General features: G+C 40.8%; 1 protein-coding gene across 1 annotated transcript in view; it reads left to right on the top strand.

Annotated features, from left to right (window-relative positions):
* The window catches only part of TTN (titin), a 244,240-nt gene that overhangs the window by 192,801 nt on the left and 27,883 nt on the right, over nt 1-23,556 (top strand). Inside the window, exons 238-250 of the mRNA XM_069861021.1 lie at nt 68-364; nt 474-776; nt 871-1,176; nt 1,961-2,248; nt 2,358-2,648; nt 2,745-3,032; nt 3,207-3,797; nt 3,895-3,999; nt 4,470-4,667; nt 4,768-5,064; nt 5,177-5,764; nt 5,858-6,160; nt 6,278-23,383. Of these exons, the coding sequence (XP_069717122.1) occupies nt 68-364; nt 474-776; nt 871-1,176; nt 1,961-2,248; nt 2,358-2,648; nt 2,745-3,032; nt 3,207-3,797; nt 3,895-3,999; nt 4,470-4,667; nt 4,768-5,064; nt 5,177-5,764; nt 5,858-6,160; nt 6,278-23,383 (20,961 nt within the window). The remainder of the gene's footprint in view (nt 1-67; nt 365-473; nt 777-870; nt 1,177-1,960; nt 2,249-2,357; nt 2,649-2,744; nt 3,033-3,206; nt 3,798-3,894; nt 4,000-4,469; nt 4,668-4,767; nt 5,065-5,176; nt 5,765-5,857; nt 6,161-6,277; nt 23,384-23,556) is intronic.

The raw sequence follows: 23,556 nt of genomic DNA on the forward strand, positions 1-23,556 counted from the left end.
AATGCATTTATAGTTAAATGATACAGTAAGATAAAGAGCTATAACAATATGATGTTCATTCTTCTAGATAAGCCTGGTCCACCAGCCTCCGTTAAAATCAAACACATGTATGCAGATCGTGCAATGCTTTCTTGGGAGCCTCCTCTGGAAGATGGAGGTTCAGAAATTACTAACTACATTGTAGATAAACGTGAAACAAGCAGACCAAACTGGGCACAAGTCAGTGCCAATGTGCCCATTACAAGCTGCACAGTGGAGAAACTAATAGAAGGACATGAGTATCAGTTCCGCATATGTGCTGAGAACAAATATGGTGTTGGAGACCCTATCTTGACTGAGCCAGCAGTTGCTAAGAATCCATACGGTATGTGCTTTGTGGGATACCTTCTAATGAAGGTACCACTGTGGCGGAGAGGGAGGGGGAAGTTGTACAGTTATGAATGTAAATATAACTTTCACATAAATCTTCACAGATGTACCTGGACCTTGTGACCCACCAGTAATTAGTAACGTAACAAAAGACTTTATGACTGTCAGCTGGAAGCCACCAGCAAGTGATGGTGGGTCCCCAATAACTGGTTATATACTTGAGAAGCGTGAAACTAAGGCTCTTAACTGGATGAAGGTAAACAGAAAGCCTGTCATTGAAAGAACTGTTAAGGCTACTGGACTCCAAGAAGGAACAGAATATGAATTCCGCGTGATAGCATTGAATAAGGCTGGACCTGGCAAGCCTAGTGCACCATCTAAAGCAGTGTATGCTCGGGATCCTCAATGTAAGCTAAAAGTCTCAGATATTTTTCATAGCAGTTATTTCCAAACACTTTTGTACAGCATTTGCTACAATAACTTCATTATTTTAATTTGCAGATCCCCCTGGTCCACCTGCTTTCCCAAAAGTGGTTGATACTACTCGTAATTCAATAAGCCTGTCATGGAGCAAGCCAGCATATGATGGAGGAAGCCCTATTATTGGTTATCTAGTAGAAGCAAAAAGAGCTGACACAGACAACTGGGTCAGATGCAATCTACCCAAGAATTTACAGGCTACGCGATTTGTGGTAACAGGTCTAATGGAAGACACAGAGTACCAGTTCCGTGTTTATGCTGTCAATAAGATTGGATACAGTGATCCAAGTGATGTTCCTGATAAACACACTGCCAAAGACATTTTAAGTACGTTCACTGAAAACAAATTATTTTCTTGACTTTTGTTTTAATTCTTGGGATGGGTTCCAAAGACAAGGTTTGGCATGGATCACAGAAGCAGATTAATTTGGAATGAGTCATTTCTCAAAAAATGTAGGCTAAAATTGCATAATTTGGAAGAGAGTAGGGCAGTTAGCAGCTGACTAGAGTCTGACTGGTGTCTGATATTTTCATTTGCATTCTGCTTTGGGTCTTTGAGAATTTATTTCTTTCTCTAATCCTAAAATTAAGACTTCTCAGAGCTCTCTTCTGTTCTTAAAATTTTCAGACTTCTTCATGTCTTCTAAATAATTCAAACTCAATGTTACCATTCTAAGTATCTGTACGGCATACAATTTAATTGTATGATGCTTATTCCTCAAGAATCATGATAGCGTCTGTATGTATTTTGCTATACATACAAAAGCATTGCTTCACAGAACTGCCTTGGTGCAAGATAAGTAGTACAGTCCAGGAGGATTTGGAACTCCTTTAATTTCTAAAGGAACTAGAAATCTTATTCATAAGATAAGCAATGTAAATGTTAGTAAAGGCAGAAAAAAAGGAAGTTAAATCAGTGCAGAAAAAAATCCAAGTTTGCAAATGATCTTGAAATGGGGGTCAAGACATTAACTCACTAAGATCATCACAGGCATGAGAACAAGTTAATTAATCCAATGAAATGCCAGTGAAGAGGGACTTTTTCATAGTAAGTTTCGTGACAGTCTTAAAAGATGATGTTTTAATTGTATGTTTTTTGTTAAACACACAGTTCCTCCTGAAGGAGAACTTGATGCAGAATTAAGGAAAGTCCTTGTGCTGCGTGCTGGAGTCACAATGAGACTTTATGTGCCAGTAAGAGGACGTCCACCTCCAAAGATCACATGGTCTAAAGTGGGTGCCAATCTAAGAGACAGACAGGGATTAGACATCAAGTCAACAGATTTTGATACCTTCCTGCGTTGTGAAAATGTAAACAAATATGATGCTGGAAAATATGTCCTCACCCTGGAGAACAGCTGTGGCAAAAAGGCATACACCATTGTTGTAAAAGTACTTGGTAAGTGTCAAGGTTTTCCCCATTATACTGTATTTGTCAACTTTTTAACTGTTTTGGGTTTTTTTTTTTTGTTTACTAAATCAAATGTGGTGGTGTTGTGTTTACACAGATACCCCAGGCCCTCCAATTAACCTTATTGTAAAGGAAGCATCTAAGGATTCTGCCTTCATTACATGGGAACCTCCGCTAATAGATGGTGGCAGTCCAATCACAAATTATGTCGTTGAAAAACGTGATGCAGAAAGGAAGTCATGGTCCACGGTAACAACAGAGTGTCCAAAGACAAGCTGCAGGATAACTAACTTAGAAGAAGGCAAATCTTTCTTCTTCAGGGTTTTTGCTGAAAATGAATATGGTATTGGTGATCCCTGTGAAACTCGCGATGCTGTCAAAGCTTCTGGTAAGAAAACAAGAATCCATTTTGCCTATTTTGGTGTTCAAATTATGTTTTATTTTTTAATTGAATGGATATTTACTATGTTTTTCTTCCTTCCAGAAACACCTGGGCCAGTTGTGGATCTAAAAGCTTCAGCTATAACAAAATCATCATGTAATTTAGTATGGAAAAAACCTATCAGTGATGGTGGCAGCCGTATTTTTGCATATATTGTTGAGGTCCTGATTGGTGAAGATCAATGGCAAGAAGTCATGAGAGCAAAGAACCTCCATTTTTCAATGAGAGACCTAAAAGAAGGACAAGAATACACTTTCAGAGTGAGAGCCCAAAATGATGCTGGATATGGAACCCCAACAGAGCTCACAATTGTGGCAAGAGACGATGTTGGTAGGGAGCAATTTAAGATCATTAATTTAATACTTTATTAACTAAAATTACACTTATTTTATGATTACTATTATTATTATGCATACATACAAATCAGATGCCTTTAATATAGCATCTTAATTTTATCACAGAGTTTATGAATAGTTGAATAATTAATCTATTTTATTTTTACAGTGGCACCTGATCTTGATTTAAGAGATCTACCTGACTTGTGCTATACAGCTAAAGAGGGAAGCAATTTCCGTCTTAAAATTCCAATTAAAGGCAAACCTGTTCCAAATGTAACCTGGAAGAAAGACGAAGACCAGGCTCTTACTGAGAGTGGAAGAGTTGCATTTGAATCTACAGCAGTTAACACCACACTTGTAGTACATGACTGCCAGAAAGCTGATGCTGGAAAATACACAATAACTCTGAAGAACGTTGTTGGCAGCAAGGAAGGCACTATTTCTGTGAAAGTTGTTGGCAAACCTGGCATACCAACAGGTCCGGTGAAATTTGAAGAAGTCACAGCCGATGCCATAACCTTAAAATGGGGCCCTCCAAAAGATGATGGTGGTTCAGAAATCACTAATTATGTCCTAGAGAAGAGAGATAATGTAAACAATAAGTGGGTGACTTGTGCCTCTGCAGTCCAAAAAACCATGTTTAGAGTTACAAGGCTTCATGAAGGAAATGAATATACATTCAGGATCAGGGCTGAAAATAAATATGGAGTAGGTGAAGGTCTTAAATCTGACCCTGTCATTGCAAAACATCCATTTGGTAAGTATCTCTTATAATGTTTTCAAAATTGAAAAAAAAAAATGTTCTAGGGGTGATATTTGTATTTAATGTTCCTGCATTTTTTAATATGGTTTAGATGTACCAGATGCTCCTCCACCTCCCAACATTGTTGATGTTCGGCATGATTCTGTAGCTTTAAATTGGACTGATCCCAGAAGAACTGGAGGCTCACCAATCACAGGTATATCCCCAAATGCCTCCCTCCTATTTCAGTTCTTAAGAGTTCTCAAATATTTATGCTTTAAATTGATTGATTGATTGATTGATTGATTAGTTACACTGTTTTAATTACTACTCTTTCTCTATGATGATTTTTAAAAAAAAAACAAACAATTTGAAAGTCAGGAAAAGACTGAGAAACAATATTTTTGGACAGAGCCAAAATATCTGAAGAGAGAAAAACAAACTCACTTAGATATTACATTACTTGACTCTATATAATTAGCAATTTGCATTTACAAACACCTCATCGTTGCAATACATATATTTGTAATGCATGTCTGCATCTATTTCTTAATCTGGTTTTCAGTGTTCCTCTTGCACAATGCCTATGTGACATGCTGTATAGGTAGTATGATGTTTCACAATGCTCTCAGAAATTAATATTTCTAGAAAACCCTGCATATTTTCATCTCACCATTTATCTTCTAGGTTATCACATTGAAGTCAAAGAAAGAAATAGTCTTCTGTGGAAGAGAGCAAATAAAACACCAATAAGAATGAAAGATTTCAGAGTGACAGGGCTAACTGAAGGTCTGGAATATGAATTCAGAGTAATGGCAATCAATATGGCTGGAGTAGGTAAACCAAGTTTGCCATCTGAGCCAGTTGTGGCACTTGATCCTATTGGTAAGTCATCAGGAGAATAAAAAGGAGAATTCTGAAATTTGAAATAACTTCTGTTTGACTGCTATTTGTTTTCTTGGTTGTTTTTTTTTTTTTCTTCTAGATCCCCCTGGGAAACCTGAAGTTATCAACGTAACTAGGAACTCAGTAACACTCATTTGGACAGAACCAAAATATGATGGTGGACATAAGTTAACTGGCTATATTGTTGAAAAGCGTGATTTACCCTCAAAGACTTGGACAAAAGCTAATCATGTGAATGTTCCAGACTGTGCATTCACTGTAACTGACCTCACTGAAGGCTGCAAGTATGAATTTAGAATTAGAGCAAAGAATACTGCTGGAGCTATCAGTCCTCCATCTGAATCCACAGGAGCCATATTATGCAAGGATGAGTATGGTATGTGGATGGCATTAAAATGTAGAATTCCATTTGAATAATTAATATAAAATCTTTTTCTTCCTATGTTCTTGTTATAACAATTAGGGGGTTTTTTTGTTTGTTTTCACAGAGGCACCAAGCATTGTTATCGATCCTACTCTGAAAGAAGGTTTAACAGTAAAAGCAGGAGATACCATTACAGTGTCTGCTATTAGTATCCGTGGCAAACCACCTCCAACTTCAGCATGGTCAAAAGCTGGAAAAGATTTTAGACCTTCAGAGCTTGTGCACATTGAAACCACGCCAACTTCATCTACTCTAACTGTCAAGTATGCAGCCAGAAAAGATTCTGGAGAATACACAATCACTGCAACCAATCCTTTTGGCACTAAGCAGGAGAGCGTACATGTGAAAGTTTTAGATGTTCCAGGACCTCCAGGGCCTATTGAGATCAGCAATGTCTCAGCAGAAAAAGCAACTCTTACTTGGTCACCTCCTGCAGAAGACGGTGGATCACCAGTCAAATCATATGTTCTTGAAAAGAGAGAAACTAGTCGACTGCTCTGGACGCTAGTGGCTGAAAATATTGAAAGCTGTAGGCATGTTGTTAGCAAGCTCATTCAAGGAAATGAATATGTTTTCCGTGTCTCAGCAGTAAACCAATATGGCAAGGGTGAACCAGTACAATCAGAACCAGTTAAAATGGTGGATAGATTTGGTACGTAGAACAAGCTAAGAAATCCCAGTTTGTTTTTATTAGTCTCTGAAGACTTGATGTTTGGTTTAAATGTACTTTGTTCTTCCTTGTCAGGTCCCCCAGGCCCTCCTGGAAAACCAGAAGTAACAAACGTGACTAAAAATACTGTCACAGTAACCTGGAAAAGGCCGGTGGATGATGGTGGAAGTGAAATCACAGGTTACTATGTGGAGCGACGAGAAAAGAAAGGTTTAAGATGGGTCAGAGCAACAAAGAAACCTGTTTCAGATCTTAGATGCAAAGTAACTGGTCTCTTGGAAGGAAATGAATATGAATTCCGTGTCAGTGCAGAAAACAGAGCAGGAGTTGGACCACCAAGTGATGCTTCCAACTCTGTCATGTGCAAGGATGCTGCATGTTAGTATCGTGCCTTTCCTTTTTTAGGAGTCGATGGGATGGTTGGGGAGCACAATCAGACAGCGTAAAAGTGACTTCCTCTGTAATGTAATGTTTTATCTTTTCCTCACTTTTCAGACCCACCTGGTCCACCTGCAAATCCAAGAGTGACAGATACTACAAAGACAAGTGCATCTTTAGCCTGGAACAAGCCTCACTATGATGGTGGTCTTGACATTATTGGCTATATAGTAGAGCATCAAAAGGAAGGAGAAGAAGAATGGATAAAAGATACAACAGGGACTGCTTTAAGAATCACTCAGTTTGTAGTTGCTCATCTGCAGACAGGAGCCAAATACAATTTCAGAATCTCTGCCATGAATGCTGCAGGTGTTGGAGAACCAGCACTAATTCCAAGTGTGGAAATCAAAGACCGGGAAGAGATTCCTGACTTTGAATTAGATGCTGAGCTAAGAAGAACACTTGTTGTTAGAGCTGGATTAACTATTCGGATTTTTGTGCCAATTAAAGGACGTCCAACTCCAGAAGTTACATGGACAAAAGATGATATTTCACTCAAAGGACGTGCCAGTATTGAGAATACAGATTCTTTTACACTCTTGATTGTCACAGAGTGCACCAGATATGATGCAGGAAAATATGTAATGACTCTTGAAAATGCTGCTGGTAAGAAGACTGGCTTTGTAAATGTAAAAGTCTTGGATACACCAGGTCCACCTATAAACCTTAAGCCCAGAGAAATAACTAAAGACAGCATCACCCTCCAGTGGGATATGCCTCTGATAGATGGTGGTTCACGTATAACAAACTACATTGTCGAGAAACGTGAATCAACTCGTAAAGCATATTCAACAGTCACAACCAACTGTCAGAAGTGTTCCTTCAGGATTCCTAATTTGTCTGAAGGGTGTGAATACTATTTCAGAGTGCTGGCTGAAAATGAGTATGGTATTGGTGAACCAGCTGAAACCGCAGAACCAGTAAGAGCTTCTGAGGCACCATCCCCACCTGAGAGTCTTAATATTATGGATGTAACACGGAACTCAGTTAGCCTGGCTTGGCCAAAACCAGAACATGATGGTGGCAGCAAGATCACTGGGTATGTAATTGAAGCACAGAGAAAAGGCACCAACCAGTGGGCACACATCACTACTGTGAAAACGCTGGACTGTGTAGTAAAAAATCTAACCGAAAATGAAGAGTATACTTTCCAGGTTATGGCAGTTAACAGTGCTGGAAGAAGTGCCCCAAGAGAAAGCAGACCAGTTATTATCAAGGAGCAAACTATGCTACCAGAGTTTGACCTCCGTGGTATCTACCAGAAAACAGTCATTGCAAAAGCTGGTGACAATATCAAGATTGAAATCCCTGTGCTTGGTCGTCCAAGGCCTACCGTGACTTGGAAGAAAGAAGACCAGATACTTAAGCAAACGCAAAGGGTAAATTATGAAAATACAGCAACTGCAACCATACTAACAATCAATGAATGTAAACGAAGTGATAGTGGTCGATATCCACTGACAGCTAAAAATATTGTTGGAGAAGTTAGTGAAGTAATCACAGTTCAGGTTCATGACATACCTGGACCTCCTACTGGACCAATCAAATTTGATGAAATTTCATCTGACTTTCTGACATTCTCATGGGAGCCTCCTTTGAATGATGGTGGTGTTCCAATAAGTAACTATGTCGTAGAAATGCGTCAAACTGACAGTACCACATGGACTGAATTGGCAACCACTGTGATACGTACTACATTCAAAGCCACTCGTCTTACTACTGGAGTTGAATATCAGTTCCGTGTTAAAGCTCAAAACAGATATGGAATTGGCCCAGCCATTGCTTCAGAGTCTATTGTTGCCAACTATCCATTTAAGGTACCTGGGCCTCCTGGCACTCCTCAGGTGATTGCAGTCACCAAAGAAACCATGACCATTAGCTGGAATGAGCCAGTTACTGATGGTGGAAGCCCAATTCTGGGATATCATGTTGAAAGAAAAGAACGCAATAGCATTCTTTGGCAGACTGTAAGTAAAATGCTAGTATCAGGCAATATCTTTAAATCAACTGGACTTACTGATGGCATTGCATATGAATTCCGTGTTATAGCAGAAAATCTGGCTGGGAAGAGCAAGCCAAGCAAACCGTCTGAGCCTGTGTTTGCCCTAGACCCGATAGATCCACCTGGTAAACCAATACCTCTGAACATTACAAGACATGCAGTTACACTGAGGTGGACTAAACCAGAATATAATGGAGGTTTTAAGATAACTGGCTACACTGTTGAAAAAAGAGATCTTCCTAATGGCCGTTGGCTGAAGGCTAATTTCAGCAATATACTAGAGACTGAATTTACTGTAAGTGGTTTGACAGAAGATGCTGCCTATGAATTCCGTGTGATTGCTAGGAATGCTGGTGGAGCTGTTAGTCAGCCCTCTGAGCCATCAGATGCAATAACTTGTAGAGATGACATTGAAGCACCAAGGATTATGGTAGATGCTAAATACAAAGACACCATAGTGCTCAAAGCAGGCGAAGTTTTCAAACTAGAGGCTGATGTTTCAGGTCGCCCTCCACCAACTATGACATGGACAAAAGGAGAAAAAGAACTTGAAGACACAGCAAAATTAGAAATAAAAATAGCAGATTTCTCTACTGTTCTTATCAACAAAGATTCTTCAAGAAGAGATGGTGGTGCCTATACACTCACTGCAACAAATCCAGGTGGCTTCGCCAAACATATCTTCAATATTAAAGTTCTTGATAGACCTGGTCCCCCAGAAGGGCCTTTGGCTGTGTCTGAAGTCACCACAGAAAAATGCGTGCTGTCATGGCTGCCTCCACTGGATGATGGAGGAGCAAAGATTGATCATTATGTAGTTGAAAAACGTGAAACCAGTAGATTGGCATGGACAGCAGTAGCCACAGAAGTCCCATTAACTAAGCTGAAGGTCACTAAGCTGTTGAAGGGCAATGAGTATGTTTTCCGTGTTATGGCTGTTAACAAATATGGAGTTGGTGAGCCTCTGGAATCAGAGCCTATTCTTGCAGTAAATCCATATGTGCCACCTGACCCACCTAAAACACCTGAAGTTACAGCGATTACAAAAGATTCTATGGTTGTCTGCTGGGGCCATCCTGATTCTGATGGTGGTAGCCCGATAACTAACTATATTGTGGAACGTCGAGACAAGGCTGGTCTGCGGTGGGTGAAATGTAACAAAAGAGTTGTTACTGATTTACGTTATAAAGTATCTGGGTTGACAGAAGGTCATGAATATGAATACAGAGTCATGGCTGAAAATGCTGCTGGAGTCAGCGAGCCAAGCCCAACCAGTCCATTCTACAAAGCTTGTGATACTGTATTTAAGCCTGGTCCCCCAGGTAATCCTCGTGTTTTGGATAGCAGCAAGTCCTCAATTACAATAGCATGGAACAAACCAATATATGATGGTGGTTCAGAGATCACAGGTTACATGGTTGAGATAGCACTACCAGAAGAAGATGAGTGGAAGATTGTAACACCACCAATAGGTCTAAAGGCCACTTCTTTTACCATCACTGACCTGAAAGAAAATCAAGAGTATAAAATACGGATATATGCTATGAACTCTGAAGGTCTTGGAGAGCCTGCTCTTGTTCCTGGGACTCCAAAAGCTGAAGAAAGGATGCTACCTCCAGAGATTGAACTGGATGCAGAACTACGTAAAGTTGTCACCATTAGAGCCTGCTGTACCCTAAGGCTCTTTGTCCCAATTAAAGGAAGACCAGCCCCTGAAGTAAAATGGACAAGAGAACATGGAGAATCTTTGGATAGAGCAAGCATTGAATCAACAAGCTCTTATACTCTACTTATTGTTGAAAATGTAAATAGATTTGATAGTGGCAAATACATACTTACGATTGAAAACAGCTCAGGCAGTAAGTCAGCATTTGTGAATGTCAGAGTTCTTGATACCCCAGGGGCACCCCAAGATTTGAAAATAAAAGAAGTTACAAAATCATCAGTTACACTTACATGGGAGCCTCCTCTCATAGATGGTGGCTCAAAAATAAAAAATTACATTGTTGAAAAGCGTGAGTCAACAAGAAAAGCTTATTCAACTGTTAATGCCAATTGCCACAAGACCAGCTGGAAAGTTGATTCACTGCAAGAAGGCTGCAACTACTACTTCAGAGTCCTAGCTGAAAATGAATATGGAATAGGCCTTCCAGTTGAAACTTCAGAATCTGTAAAGGTGTCAGAAAGACCGCTTCCACCAGGGAAGATAACTTTGTTGGATGTGACAAGAAATAGCGTATCCTTATCTTGGGAAAAACCTGAACATGATGGTGGTAGCAGAATTCTGGGCTACATTGTAGAAATGCAAAGCAAAGGCAGCGAAAAGTGGTCAACGTGTGCTACAGTAAAAGTTACTGAAGCCACTATCACAGGATTGATCCAAGGCGAAGAATACACCTTCCGTGTTTCAGCTCAAAATGAGAAAGGTATCAGCGATCCTCGCCAGCTGGGTATACCAGTTATTGCAAAAGATCTTGTGATTCCACCAGCTTTTAAACTGCTGTTTACCACTTTCAGTGTTCTGGCAGGAGAGGATTTAAAGGTGGATGTTCCTTTTGTTGGTCGACCCAAACCAGCGGTGCTTTGGCATAAAGATAATGTGGCCTTGAAGCAGACTACAAGAGTAAATGCAGAAAGTTCGGAAAATAACACTGTGTTGACAATAAAAGAAGCATGCAGAGACGATGTGGGAACATATTTGGTTAAACTTACAAACTCTGCAGGTGAAGCAACCGAGAACCTAAATATTGTTGTCCTTGACAAACCAGGACCTCCAACTGGACCAGTAAAAGTAGATGAAGTAACAGCAGATAGTATTACCATTTCCTGGGAACCACCCACGTATGATGGTGGTAGTTCTATTAATAATTACATTGTAGAAAAAAGAGACACTTCCACCACCACTTGGCAGATTGTGTCAGCTACTGTTGCAAGAACAACTCTAAAAGCATGTCGATTAAAGACTGGCTGTGAATATCAGTTCAGAATCGCAGCTGAGAACAGATATGGGAAGAGTACCTATCTTACTTCAGAGTCAATCATAGCCCAATACCCATTTAAAGTTCCTGGTCCACCTGGAACACCTTTTGTAACAAATGTCTCAAAAGACAGCATGGTGGTACAATGGAACGAACCAGTCAACGATGGTGGTAGCAAGATCATTGGGTATCACTTGGAGCGCAAAGAAAGAAACAGCATTCTGTGGATTAAACTGAATAAAACACCTATTCCAGATACCAAATTTAAGACAACTGGCCTTGAGGAAGGTCTTGAATATGAGTTCAGAGTTTATGCAGAAAACATAGTGGGCATTGGAAAGGCAAGTAAAGCATCTGAATGCTATACTGCACATGACCCATGTGACCCTCCAGGTCGTCCAGAACCTATAATTGTCACAAGAAGCTCAGTAACACTTCAGTGGAAGAAACCTGCATATGATGGTGGAAGTAAGATCACAGGCTACATTGTTGAAAAGAAGGAGCTCCCTGATGGTCGTTGGATGAAAGCAAGCTTTACAAACGTCATTGATACCCAATTTGAAGTAACTGGTCTAGTCGAAAACCAAAGGTATGAGTTCCGTGTTATAGCACGAAATGCTGCTGGTGTTTTCAGTGAACCCTCTGAGAGCTCAGGGGCAATTACAGCACGAGATGAAGTAGAGCCACCTCATATAAGTATGGATCCAAAATACAAAGACACTATCGTAGTCCATGCTGGTGAGTCATTTAAGCTTGATGCTGATGTTCATGGCAAACCAATACCATCCATTCAGTGGTTAAAAGGTGATCGTGAGCTGACAAACACTGCTCGTATGGAAATAAAGAGCACCAACTTTGCAACAAGCCTTAGTGTGAAGGAAGCTATTAGAGTGGACAGTGGTCAGTATGTTCTACTGGCAAAGAACGTTGCAGGTGAAAAGAAAGTCCCTGTTAATGTCAAAGTTCTTGACAGACCTGGACCACCAGAAGGACCTGCTGAGATTACAGGTGTTACTGCCGAAAAATGCATGCTGTCATGGAAACCTCCACTACAAGATGGTGGTAGTGATATTTCACATTACGTTGTAGAGAAAAGGGAAACCAGTCGCTTGGTGTGGACGGTCGTTGATTCAAATGTGCAAACCCTAAATTGCAAAGTTACAAAACTTTTAGAAGGAAATGAGTATGTTTTCCGCATCATGGCAGTAAATAAATACGGCATTGGTGAACCTCTTGAGTCTGAGCCAGTACTCGCAAAGAACCCATTTGGAGTGCCACTTCCACCAAAGGCGCCAGAAGTCACAGCCATTACCAAGGATTCTATGATAGTTGTATGGGAAAGGCCAGCCTCAGACGGTGGTAGTGAAATCCTAGGCTATGTCCTTGAAAAACGAGATAAAGAAGGTATTCGCTGGACAAGATGTAACAAACGCCTGATAAGTGAACTGCGATACAGAGTGACTGGGCTTATAGAAAATCATGATTATGAATATAGAGTTTCAGCTGAAAATGCTGCTGGTCTTAGTGAACCAAGCCCCCCTTCAACCTACTACAAAGCATGTGATCCTATTTACAAGCCAGGTCCACCGAATAACCCTAAAGTTGTGGATGTTACAAGATCTTCAGTTTTCCTTTCATGGGGTAAACCTATCTATGATGGTGGCTCTGAAATTCAGGGATACATTGTGGAAAAATGTGATGTAAGTGATGGTGAATGGGCAATTTGTACCCCTCCAACTGGAATTAAGAACACTCACATTGAAGTAGAAAAATTAGTGGAAAAACATGAATACAAATTCCGCATATGTGCAGTTAATAAAGCAGGAGTTGGAGAACATGCAGATATTCCCGGTTCTGTCATCGTGGAAGAAAAGATGGAGGCACCAGACCTTGACCTTGACATGGAATTAAGGAAGATTGTAAATGTGAGAGCAGGAGGCTCCTTAAGACTGTTTGTTCCCATCAGAGGTCGTCCAACACCTGAAGTAAAATGGGGTAAAGTGGATGGTGACATCAGAGAGGCAGCTATTATTGATACCACTAGCAGCTTCACTTCCCTTGTTCTAGACAATGTGAACAGATTTGATACTGGAAAGTACACTCTGACTTTAGAAAACAGCAGTGGAACAAAGTCTGCTTTCGTCAGTGTAAGAGTACTGGATACCCCAAGTGCACCTGTTAATTTAAAAATCAGAGAGATCACTAAAGACTCTGTTTCACTTTCATGGGAGCCTCCTCTCTTAGACGGTGGAGGAAAAATAAAGAATTACATTATTGAAAAGCGTGAAGCAACAAGAAAGGCATATGCAGCTGTTGCAACAAACTGCCATAAGACTTCGTGGAAAGTAGATCAACTTCAAGAGGGCTGCTATTACTTCTTTAGAATCTCTGCCGAGAATGAATATGGAATTGGCCTCCCTGCAGAAACCAGTGACCCAATTAAAGTTGCTGAAGTTCCACAGCCTCCTGGGAAAATAACAGTGGATGATGTCACGAGAAACAGTGTCTCTCTGAGCTGGGCAAAACCTGAACACGATGGTGGCAGCAAAATCATACAGTATATTGTTGAAATGCAAGCAAAAGGTAGTGAGAAGTGGTCAGAGTGTGCCCGTGTAAAAACACTTGAAGCGGTTATTACCAACCTAACTCAAGGGGAAGAATATCTTTTTAGAGTAATGGCTGTAAACGAAAAGGGTAAGAGTGATCCTAGAGCACTTGCAGTTCCTATAGTTGCCAAAGACCTGGTGATTGAACCTGATGTAAGGCCTGCTTTTCACACTTACAGTATCCAAGTGGGACAAGATCTGAAAGTAGAAGTACCAATTTCAGGTCGACCTAAACCCACTGTTACCTGGGTGAAGGATGGCCAGCCATTAAGGCAGACGACAAGAGTCAATGTCAGTGATTCAACTGATCTCACTATACTGAATATTAAAGAAACTAGCAAAGAGGACAGTGGCACTTACGAAATCACTGTGGCTAATGTTGTTGGGCAAAAGTCTGCCTCTGTTGAAATTATAACTCTAGACAAACCTGACCCTCCAGTAGGACCTGTGAAGTTTGATGAAATAAGTGCAGAAAGTATTACCATATCATGGAATCCTCCAGCATACACAGGTGGCTGCCAAATCACCAACTACGTTGTTCACAAGAGAGACACAACAACCACTGTATGGGAAACAGTTTCAGCTACTGTTGCAAGAACTACACTGAAGGTGACTAAACTCAAAACTGGTTCAGAATACCAATTCAGAATATTTGCTGAGAACAGATATGGACAGAGCTTTGCACTGGAATCTGCGCCAGTTGTAGCTCAGTACCCCTACAAGGAACCGGGACCTCCTGGAACACCATTTGTGACAACAGTTACAAAAGACTCCATGGTTGTACAGTGGCATGAACCAATAAATGATGGTGGCAGTAGAGTGCTAGGCTATCATCTTGAGAGAAAGGAGAAAAATAGCATTTTATGGGCTAAAGTGAACAAGACTATTATACAGGACACAAGTTTTAAGACAACTAACCTTGAAGAAGGAATTGAATATGAGTTTCGAGTTTCTGCAGAAAATATTGTTGGTGTAGGCAAAACAAGTAAAGTTTCTGAGTGCTATGTAGCTCGCGACCCATGTGATCCTCCAGGTCGCCCAGAAGCTATAATAATAAAAAGAAGCTCTATTACTCTACAGTGGACCAAACCCGAATATGATGGCGGAAGTAAGATTACTGGCTATATTGTAGAGAAACGTGACTTACCAGATGGTCGCTGGATGAAAGCTAGCTTCACAAATATCATTGAAACTCAGTTCACTGTAACAGGGCTTACTGAAGACCAAAGATACGAATTTAGAGTAATTGCGAAGAATGCTGCAGGTGCAATCAGCAAACCCTCTGACAGTACAGGGCCAATAACAGCAAGGGATGAAGTTGAACTTCCACGATTTTCAATGGATCCAAAGTACAAAGATACAATTGTTGTAAACGCTGGTGAAACATTCAGACTTGAGGCTGATGTTCACGGAAAGCCACTACCAACCATTAAGTGGTACAAAGGAGATAAAGAGCTTGAGGCAACTGCTAGATGTGAAATAAAGAACACAGATTTCAGTGCATTAATAATTGTAAAAGATGCTACTAGAGTTGATGGCGGACAGTACATTTTAGAAGCCTCTAACGTTGCAGGAACAAAGACAGTACCAGTAAATGTAAAAGTCCTGGACAGGCCAGGACCTCCAGAGGGCCCAGTCCAAGTGACAGGAGTTACAGCTGAAAAATGTTCATTGGCATGGGCTCCTCCTCTTCAAGATGGTGGCAGTGATATTTCTCATTACATTGTAGAGAAGAGAGAAACCAGTCGCCTAGCATGGACTGTTGTTGCTTCAGAGGTTTTACCTACAATGCTGAAAGTAACAAAACTCTTGGAAGGAAATGAATATGTTTTCCGTATTATGGCAGTTAACAAGTACGGGGTTGGTGAGCCATTAGAGTCCATGCCAGTAATGATGAAAAATCCATTTGTGGTTCCTGGACCACCAAAGAGCTTGGAAATTACCAACATCACAAAAGATTCTATGACCGTCTGCTGGAGCCGGCCAGATAGTGATGGAGGTAGTGAAATTATAGGTTACATTGTAGAAAAGAGAGACCGTGCAGGCATCAGATGGATAAAATGTAATAAACGTCGAATTACAGATTTGCGATTAAGAGTGACAGGATTAACAGAGGATCATGAATATGAATTCAGAGTTTCTGCTGAAAATGCTGCTGGACTGAGTGAACCAAGCCAAGTTTCTCCTTACTTTAAGGCTTGTGACCCCATGTTCAAGCCTGGCCCACCTACAAATGTCCATGTTGTGGATACCACCAAAAGTTCAGTTACGCTGGGTTGGAGTAAACCTATTTATGATGGTGGATGTGAAATCCAGGGATACCTTGTAGAAATCTGTAAAGCAGATGAAGATGAATGGTCACTTGTTACTCCACAGACAGGTCTACGTGTCACTCGATTTGAAATCAAAAAGCTTACTGAGCATCAAGAATACAAATTAAGAGTGTGTGCCCTCAACAAGATTGGTGTAGGAGAGGCTGCATCTGTTCCTGGTACTATTAAACCAGAAGACAAACTTGAAGCCCCAGAACTTGATATTGATTCGGAGCTAAGGAAAGGGATAGTGGTTAGAGCTGGTGGGTCCGCTAGGATTCATATACCATTCAGGGGACGACCAACACCTGATATCACATGGTCTCGAGAAGAAGGTGAATTCACAGATAAAGTTCAGATCGATAAAGGCATAAACTACACACAACTTTCAATTGACAACTGTGATAGAAATGATGCTGGAAAGTACATCCTTAAGTTGGAGAACAGCAGTGGTTCTAAATCTGCATTTGTTACACTAAAAGTCTTGGACACACCAGGACCTCCACACAACTTAGTGGTAAAGGACGTAAAGAAGGATTCTGCTGTATTATCTTGGGAACCGCCCATTATTGATGGTGGTGCAAAGGTGAAGAACTATGTAATAGACAAGCGTGAGTCAACCAGGAAGGCATTTGCAAATGTAAGTGCTAAGTGTGGCAAGACAAGTTTTAAAGTTGAAAATCTTACAGAAGGAGCAATTTATTATTTCAGAGTCATGGCTGAAAATGAATTTGGAATTGGCGTACCAGCTGAAACCATGGATGCTGTCAAAGCCTCAGAGCCACCCCTGCCTCCTGGGAAAGTAACACTCACTGATGTGACTCAGAGAAGTGCATCACTTACATGGGAAAAACCCGAACATGATGGAGGTAGCAGAATTTTGGGATACATTGTTGAAATGCTACCTAAAGGGACAGAAAAATGGAGTGTTGTTAGTGAGACCAAAACATGCAATGCAGTTGTGTCTGGTTTGAGTCCAGGACAGGAATATCAATTTCATGTGATTGCCTACAACGAAAAAGGCAAAAGTGATCCCAGAGCACTTGGAATTCCTGTGATAGCTAAAGACTTGACCATTGAGCCAAGTTTCAAACTCATGTTTAATACATACACTGTACAAGCTGGAGAAGACCTGAAGGTAGAAGTACCATTTATAGGTAGACCCAAACCTACTATTTCTTGGACAAAAGATGAGCAACCACTGAAACAGACAACCAGATTACATATTCAGGACACATCAACATCAACTATCTTAAACATTAAAGAAAGTAACAAGGAAGACTTCGGTAAATACACAGTAACAGCAACAAACACAGCAGGTACGGCAACAGAACACCTGAGCATAATTGTACTGGAAAAGCCTGGCCCACCACGAGGACCAGTCCGCTTTGATGAAGTTAGCGCAGACTTTGTTGTTTTATCATGGGATCCACCCGATTATACTGGTGGCTGTCAGATAAGCAACTATATAGTAGAAAAGCGTGACACAAGCACTACCACATGGACCATTGTGTCAGCAACTGTTGCAAGAACAACTATCAAAGCAACAAAGCTTAAAACAGGTTCTGAATATCAGTTCAGGATTTCTGCTGAAAACAGATACGGGAAGAGCTCTCCTTTGGATTCTAAACCAGTTGTTGTTCAGTACCCCTACAAAGTGCCTGGGCCACCTGGAACCCCATTTGTAACAGAAGCTTCCAAGGACCACATGATTGTACAATGGCATGAACCAGTTAATGATGGAGGAAGCAAAGTTCTTGGTTACCATCTTGAACGTAAAGATAAGAACAGCATTCTTTGGACAAAACAGAACAAGTCACTCATTGCAGACACCAAATATAAAACAGATGGCCTTGAAGAAGGTCTTGAATATGAGTTCAGAGTTTCTGCTGAAAACATCGTTGGCATTGGCAAAGTCAGCAAAGTATCAGAATTGTATGTTGCTCGAGATCCTTGTGACCCACCTGGCCGCCCAGAGGCCATTGTCGTTACAAGAAATAATATCACATTGAAGTGGAAAAAACCAGAATACGATGGTGGGAGCAAAATAACTGGATATATTGTAGAAAAGAAAGAACTACCAGATGGTCGCTGGATGAAAGCCAGCTTTACAAATGTGTTGGAAACAGAATTTACAGTAAGCGGTCTTGTTGAAGACCAACGATACGAATTTAGAGTAATTGCAAGAAATGCAGCAGGTTGCTTGAGTGAACCATCTGAAAGTACTGGGCCTATTACTGCAAGAGATGAAATAGAAGCACCAAGCGCTTCACTGGATCCTAAATATAAAGATGTTATTGTTGTTCATGCTGGAGAAACCTTTGTTCTTGAAGCTGATATCCATGGCAAACCTATTCCTGACATTACATGGTCAAAAGATGGTAAAGACCTTGAAGAAGCAACTGCAAGAATGGAAATTAAATCTACCATTCAGAAAACAACTCTTATTGTCAAAGACTGTATAAGAATAGATGGAGGTCACTATACTCTTAACCTCAGAAATGTCGGTGGCACAAAATCTATACCAATCACTGTAAAAGTACTTGACAGGCCAGGACCTCCAGAAGGACCTTTGAAGGTTACGGGTGTCACTGCAGAAAAATGCTACTTGGCATGGGCTCCACCTCTGCATGATGGTGGTTCTAACATCTCACATTACATTATTGAGAAGAGAGAGACAAGCAGGCTTTCATGGACACAAGTAGCAACAGATGTGCAGGCTCTTAACCACAAAGTAACCAGACTCCTTGCTGGCAATGAGTACATTTTCCGTGTGATGGCAGTGAATAAGTATGGAACTGGAGAACCCTTGGAATCTGATCCAATTGTGGCTCGTAATCCATATAAACCCCCTGGTCCTCCTTCAACACCTGAAGTTTCAGCAATCACAAAAGATTCTATGGTGGTAACATGGGGTCGCCCAGAAGATAATGGGGGAGCTGAAATTGAAGGTTACATACTTGAAAAACGAGACAAGGATGGTATCCGATGGACCAAATGCAATAAGAAACGGCTGATGGACTTGCGATTCAGAGTAACAGGCCTGACTGATGGGCATTTCTATGAATTTAGAGTTTCTGCTGAAAATGCTGCAGGGGTAGGGGAACCCAGCGAGCCATCCATTTTCTACCGTGCTTGTGATGTATTATATCCACCAGGTCCACCAAGCAATCCAAAGGTAACAGACACTTCCAGGTCATCAGTTTCCCTTGCCTGGAGTAAGCCCATTTATGATGGTGGTGCTCCAGTTAAGGGATATGTAGTAGAAGTAAAAGAAGCTGCTGCTGATGAATGGACTACTTGCACCCCACCTACAGGCCTACAAGCAAAACAGTTCACTGTAACAAAACTTAAAGAGAACCAGGAGTACAACTTCCGCATCTGTGCCATCAACTCAGAAGGAGTAGGCGAACCTGCTACTATACCTGGTACAGTCATAGCAGCAGAAAAGATTGAACCTCCTGAAATTGAACTTGATGCAGATCTCAGAAAAGTAGTCACTGTACGTGCTAGTGGTACATTACGCCTGTTTGTCACCATCAAAGGAAGACCAGAACCTGAAGTTAAATGGGAGAAAGCAGAAGGAACAATTAGTGAGCGAGCTCAGATTGAAGTCACCAGTTCCTATACAATGCTGGTCATTGACAATGTGAATAGATTTGACACTGGGAGATACAATCTTACTTTAGAGAACAACAGTGGCAAAAAATCAGCTTTTGTTAATGTCAGAGTGCTTGATACACCTAGTGCACCTATAAACCTGACAATCAGAGAAGTGAAGAAAGATTTTGTAATATTAGCCTGGGAGCCACCACTTATTGATGGTGGAGCTAAAATTACCAACTATGTAGTTGAAAAGCGAGAATCCACAAGAAAGGCATATGCCACAATTACTAACAACTGCACTAAAAATTCCTTCAAAATTACTCAACTACAAGAAGGATGTAGTTATTACTTCCGTGTTCTAGCTGTAAATGAATATGGGGTTGGCTTGCCAGCAGAAACACCAGACGCTATTAAGGTTTCTGAGCCACCTTCTCCACCTGCAAAGGTCATTCTTGTTGATGTGACTCGCAACTCCGCTTCAATTAAATGGGAAAAGCCAGAGAGTGATGGCGGCAGTAAAATTACAGGTTATGTAGTAGAAATGCAAAGTAAAGGAAGTACCAAATGGAGTACATGTACACAGGTGAAAACACTAGAAGCAACAATAACAGGCTTAAGTATGGGAGAAGAGTACAGTTTCAGAGTGATGGCTGTTAACGAAAAAGGTAAAAGTGATCCAAGAGAACTTGGAGTCCCAGTCATTGCAAAAGATATTGAAATCCAGCCATCCGCTGAGATCCTTTTCAACACATACACTGTAAAAGCTGGAGATGATCTTAAGATCGATGTGCCATTCAGAGGGCGACCTCTTCCAACTGTTAGCTGGAAGAAGGACGGGAATCCCTTAAAAGAGACAACCAGGGTAAATGTTCAGACATCAAAGACTTCAACATCACTATCCATCAAAGAAGCTTCAAATGAAGATTTGGGACATTATGAATTACATCTTTCAAATACTGCCGGATCAATAACAGCTTCTTTAACTGTAATTGTCCTTGACAGACCAGGACCACCGACTGATGTGCATATTGATGAAGTTAGTGCTGATAGTGTAACTCTGTCTTGGAAACCTCCAGTATATGATGGTGGGTGCCATATTAGCAATTACATAGTGGAGAAGCGAGAAACTACCACAACATCATGGGATGTAGTATCTGCAGCAGTTGCAAGAACATCAATTAAAGTATCTCGACTCACCACTGGCTCTGAATATCAGTTCCGTGTTTGTGCAGAAAACCGCTATGGGAAAAGCACTTACACTAATTCTCCTTCTGTTGTGGCAGAGTATCCATTCAAGCCTCCAGGACCACCTGGAACTCCACGTGTGGCACATGCAACTAAAGCTTTCATGATTGTGACTTGGCAGGTACCAGTTAATGATGGAGGTAGCAGAGTACTAGGATATCACTTGGAACGTAAAGAAAGAAGCAGCATTCTTTGGACAAAAGTCAACAAGAGCCTTATAACTGATACACAAATGAAAGTTACAGGTCTTGATGAAGGACTGCTGTATGAATACCGTGTGTATGCTGAAAACATTGCTGGAATAGGCAAATGTAGTAAATCATGTGAGCCAGTTGCTGCAAGAGATCCATGTGATCCTCCTGGTCAGCCAGAAGTTACTAATATTACAAGAACATGTGTTTCACTAAAATGGACTAAACCAGAATATGATGGTGGAGCTAAAGTAACGGGATATATTATTGAACGCAGAGAGATACCAGATGGTCGTTGGCTAAAGTGTAATTTCACTAATGTGCAAGAAACTTATTTTGATGTAGGTGGGCTTACAGAAGACCAGCGATATGAATTCCACGTGATTGCAAAGAATGCTGCTGGACTTTTCAGTCAGCCATCTGAATCAACAGGACCTGTGACTGTAAAAGATGATGTAGAGGCCCCAAGAATTATGATTGATGCCAAATTCAGGGATGTCATAGTTGTGAAAGCTGGAGAAGTGTTTAAAGTCAATGCTGATATTGCAGGACGGCCAATACCAGTGATTTCATGGACAAAGGATGGCAAGGAGCTTGAAGGAAAAGCTAGAGCTGAAATAGCCTCAACAGATCACGCTACTGCCATAACCATTAAGGACTGTATCCGAGGTGATTCAGGACAGTATGTACTAACATTACGAAATGTTGCAGGAACAAAATCCTTGGCAATTAACTGCAAAGTACTTGACAGACCTGGCCCACCTGCAGGCCCATTAGAAATAAATGGCCTTACTGCTGAAAAGTGCCATTTGTCATGGGGACCCCCTCAAGAAAATGGTGGTGCAGATATTGATTATTATATTGTAGAAAAACGGGAGACCAGCAGAATTGCATGGACACTTTGTGAAGGAGAGCTTAGAACAACATCCTGTAAAGTGACGAAACTACTGAAGGGCAATGAGTATATTTTCAGAGTGATGGGAGTTAACAAATATGGCACTGGTGAGCCTCTAGAAAGTGTTGCTGTCAAGGCCCTAGATCCATTTACAGTTCCAAGTCCACCTACATCTCTAGAGATCACCAGTGTGAGCAAAGATTCGATAACTCTGTGCTGGGCAAGACCTGAGTCTGATGGAGGCAACGAGATATCTGGCTATGTAATTGAAAGGCGGGAGAAAACTAGTCTAACATGGATTCGTGTAAACAAAAAGCCAGTTTACGATTTACGAGTGAAATCATCTGGTCTCCGTGAAGGATGTGAATACGAATTCCGGGTTTACGCAGAAAATGCTGCTGGCCTCAGTCTTCCAAGTGAAACCACACCATTGATTCGGGCAGAAGATCCAGTCTTCTTGCCATCTCCCCCATCTAAACCCAAGATTATGGATTCTACAAGGTCAAATATCACAATTGGGTGGACAAAGCCACTGTTTGATGGAGGTGCTCCAGTAACAGGATACACAGTTGAATACAAGAAAACTGATGAAGCTGACTGGACAACTGCTATTCAGAACTTAAGAGGAACAGAATACACCATAACTGGATTAGAATCAGGCTCTGAGTACATCTTTAGAGTGAAATCCATTAACAAAATGGGTGCCAGTGAACCAAGTGATGTCTCAGAACCTCAGGTGGCAAAAGAAAGAGAAGAAGAACCTTCCTTTGATATTGACAGTGAAATGCGGAAGACTTTAATTGTGAAGGCTGGTGGATCATTCACAATGACTGTTCCCTTCAGAGGCAAACCAGTCCCAAATGTAATGTGGAACAAACCAGACACTGATCTCCGTACACGAGCAAGTATTGATACTTCAGATAATTGCACCTCCCTTACTATTGAAAAAGCAACAAGAAATGATTCTGGAAAATACACATTAACATTGCAAAACATCCTGAACACTGCTACTTTGACTTTAATTGTCAAAGTTCTTGATACTCCTGGCCCACCATCTAATATTGCAGCAAAAGACATAACTAAAGAATCTGCAGTATTATCTTGGGATGTTCCTGAAAATGATGGTGGAGCACCTGTAAAGAACTATGTCATTGAAAAACGAGAAGCTAGCAAAAAAGCATGGGTCACTGTGACAAACAATTGTCATCGCCTGTCCTACAAAGTGACTGGCTTGCAAGAAGGTGCCATTTACTACTTCCGTGTTTCTGGAGAAAATGAATATGGTGTTGGAGTACCTTCAGAGACCAAGGAGGGAACAAAAATAACAGGTGTGTGTTACTAAGAAAAATATTTTTTAATATTTAAAACAATACCTACTTTTAAATATTTGTTTCAAAATAATACAAAAAGTGTTAAATCTGTTTACAGTCAAAAAGTAAATTTTGTAGTAGCTATGTCTGTGGTTTTACAAATTAAAAAGAGCTAAGTAATAGCTCAACTT

This window comes from Phaenicophaeus curvirostris, chromosome 7, assembly GCF_032191515.1.
Source record: "Phaenicophaeus curvirostris isolate KB17595 chromosome 7, BPBGC_Pcur_1.0, whole genome shotgun sequence".
In the NCBI taxonomy this organism is placed as follows: Eukaryota; Metazoa; Chordata; class Aves; order Cuculiformes; family Cuculidae; genus Phaenicophaeus; species Phaenicophaeus curvirostris.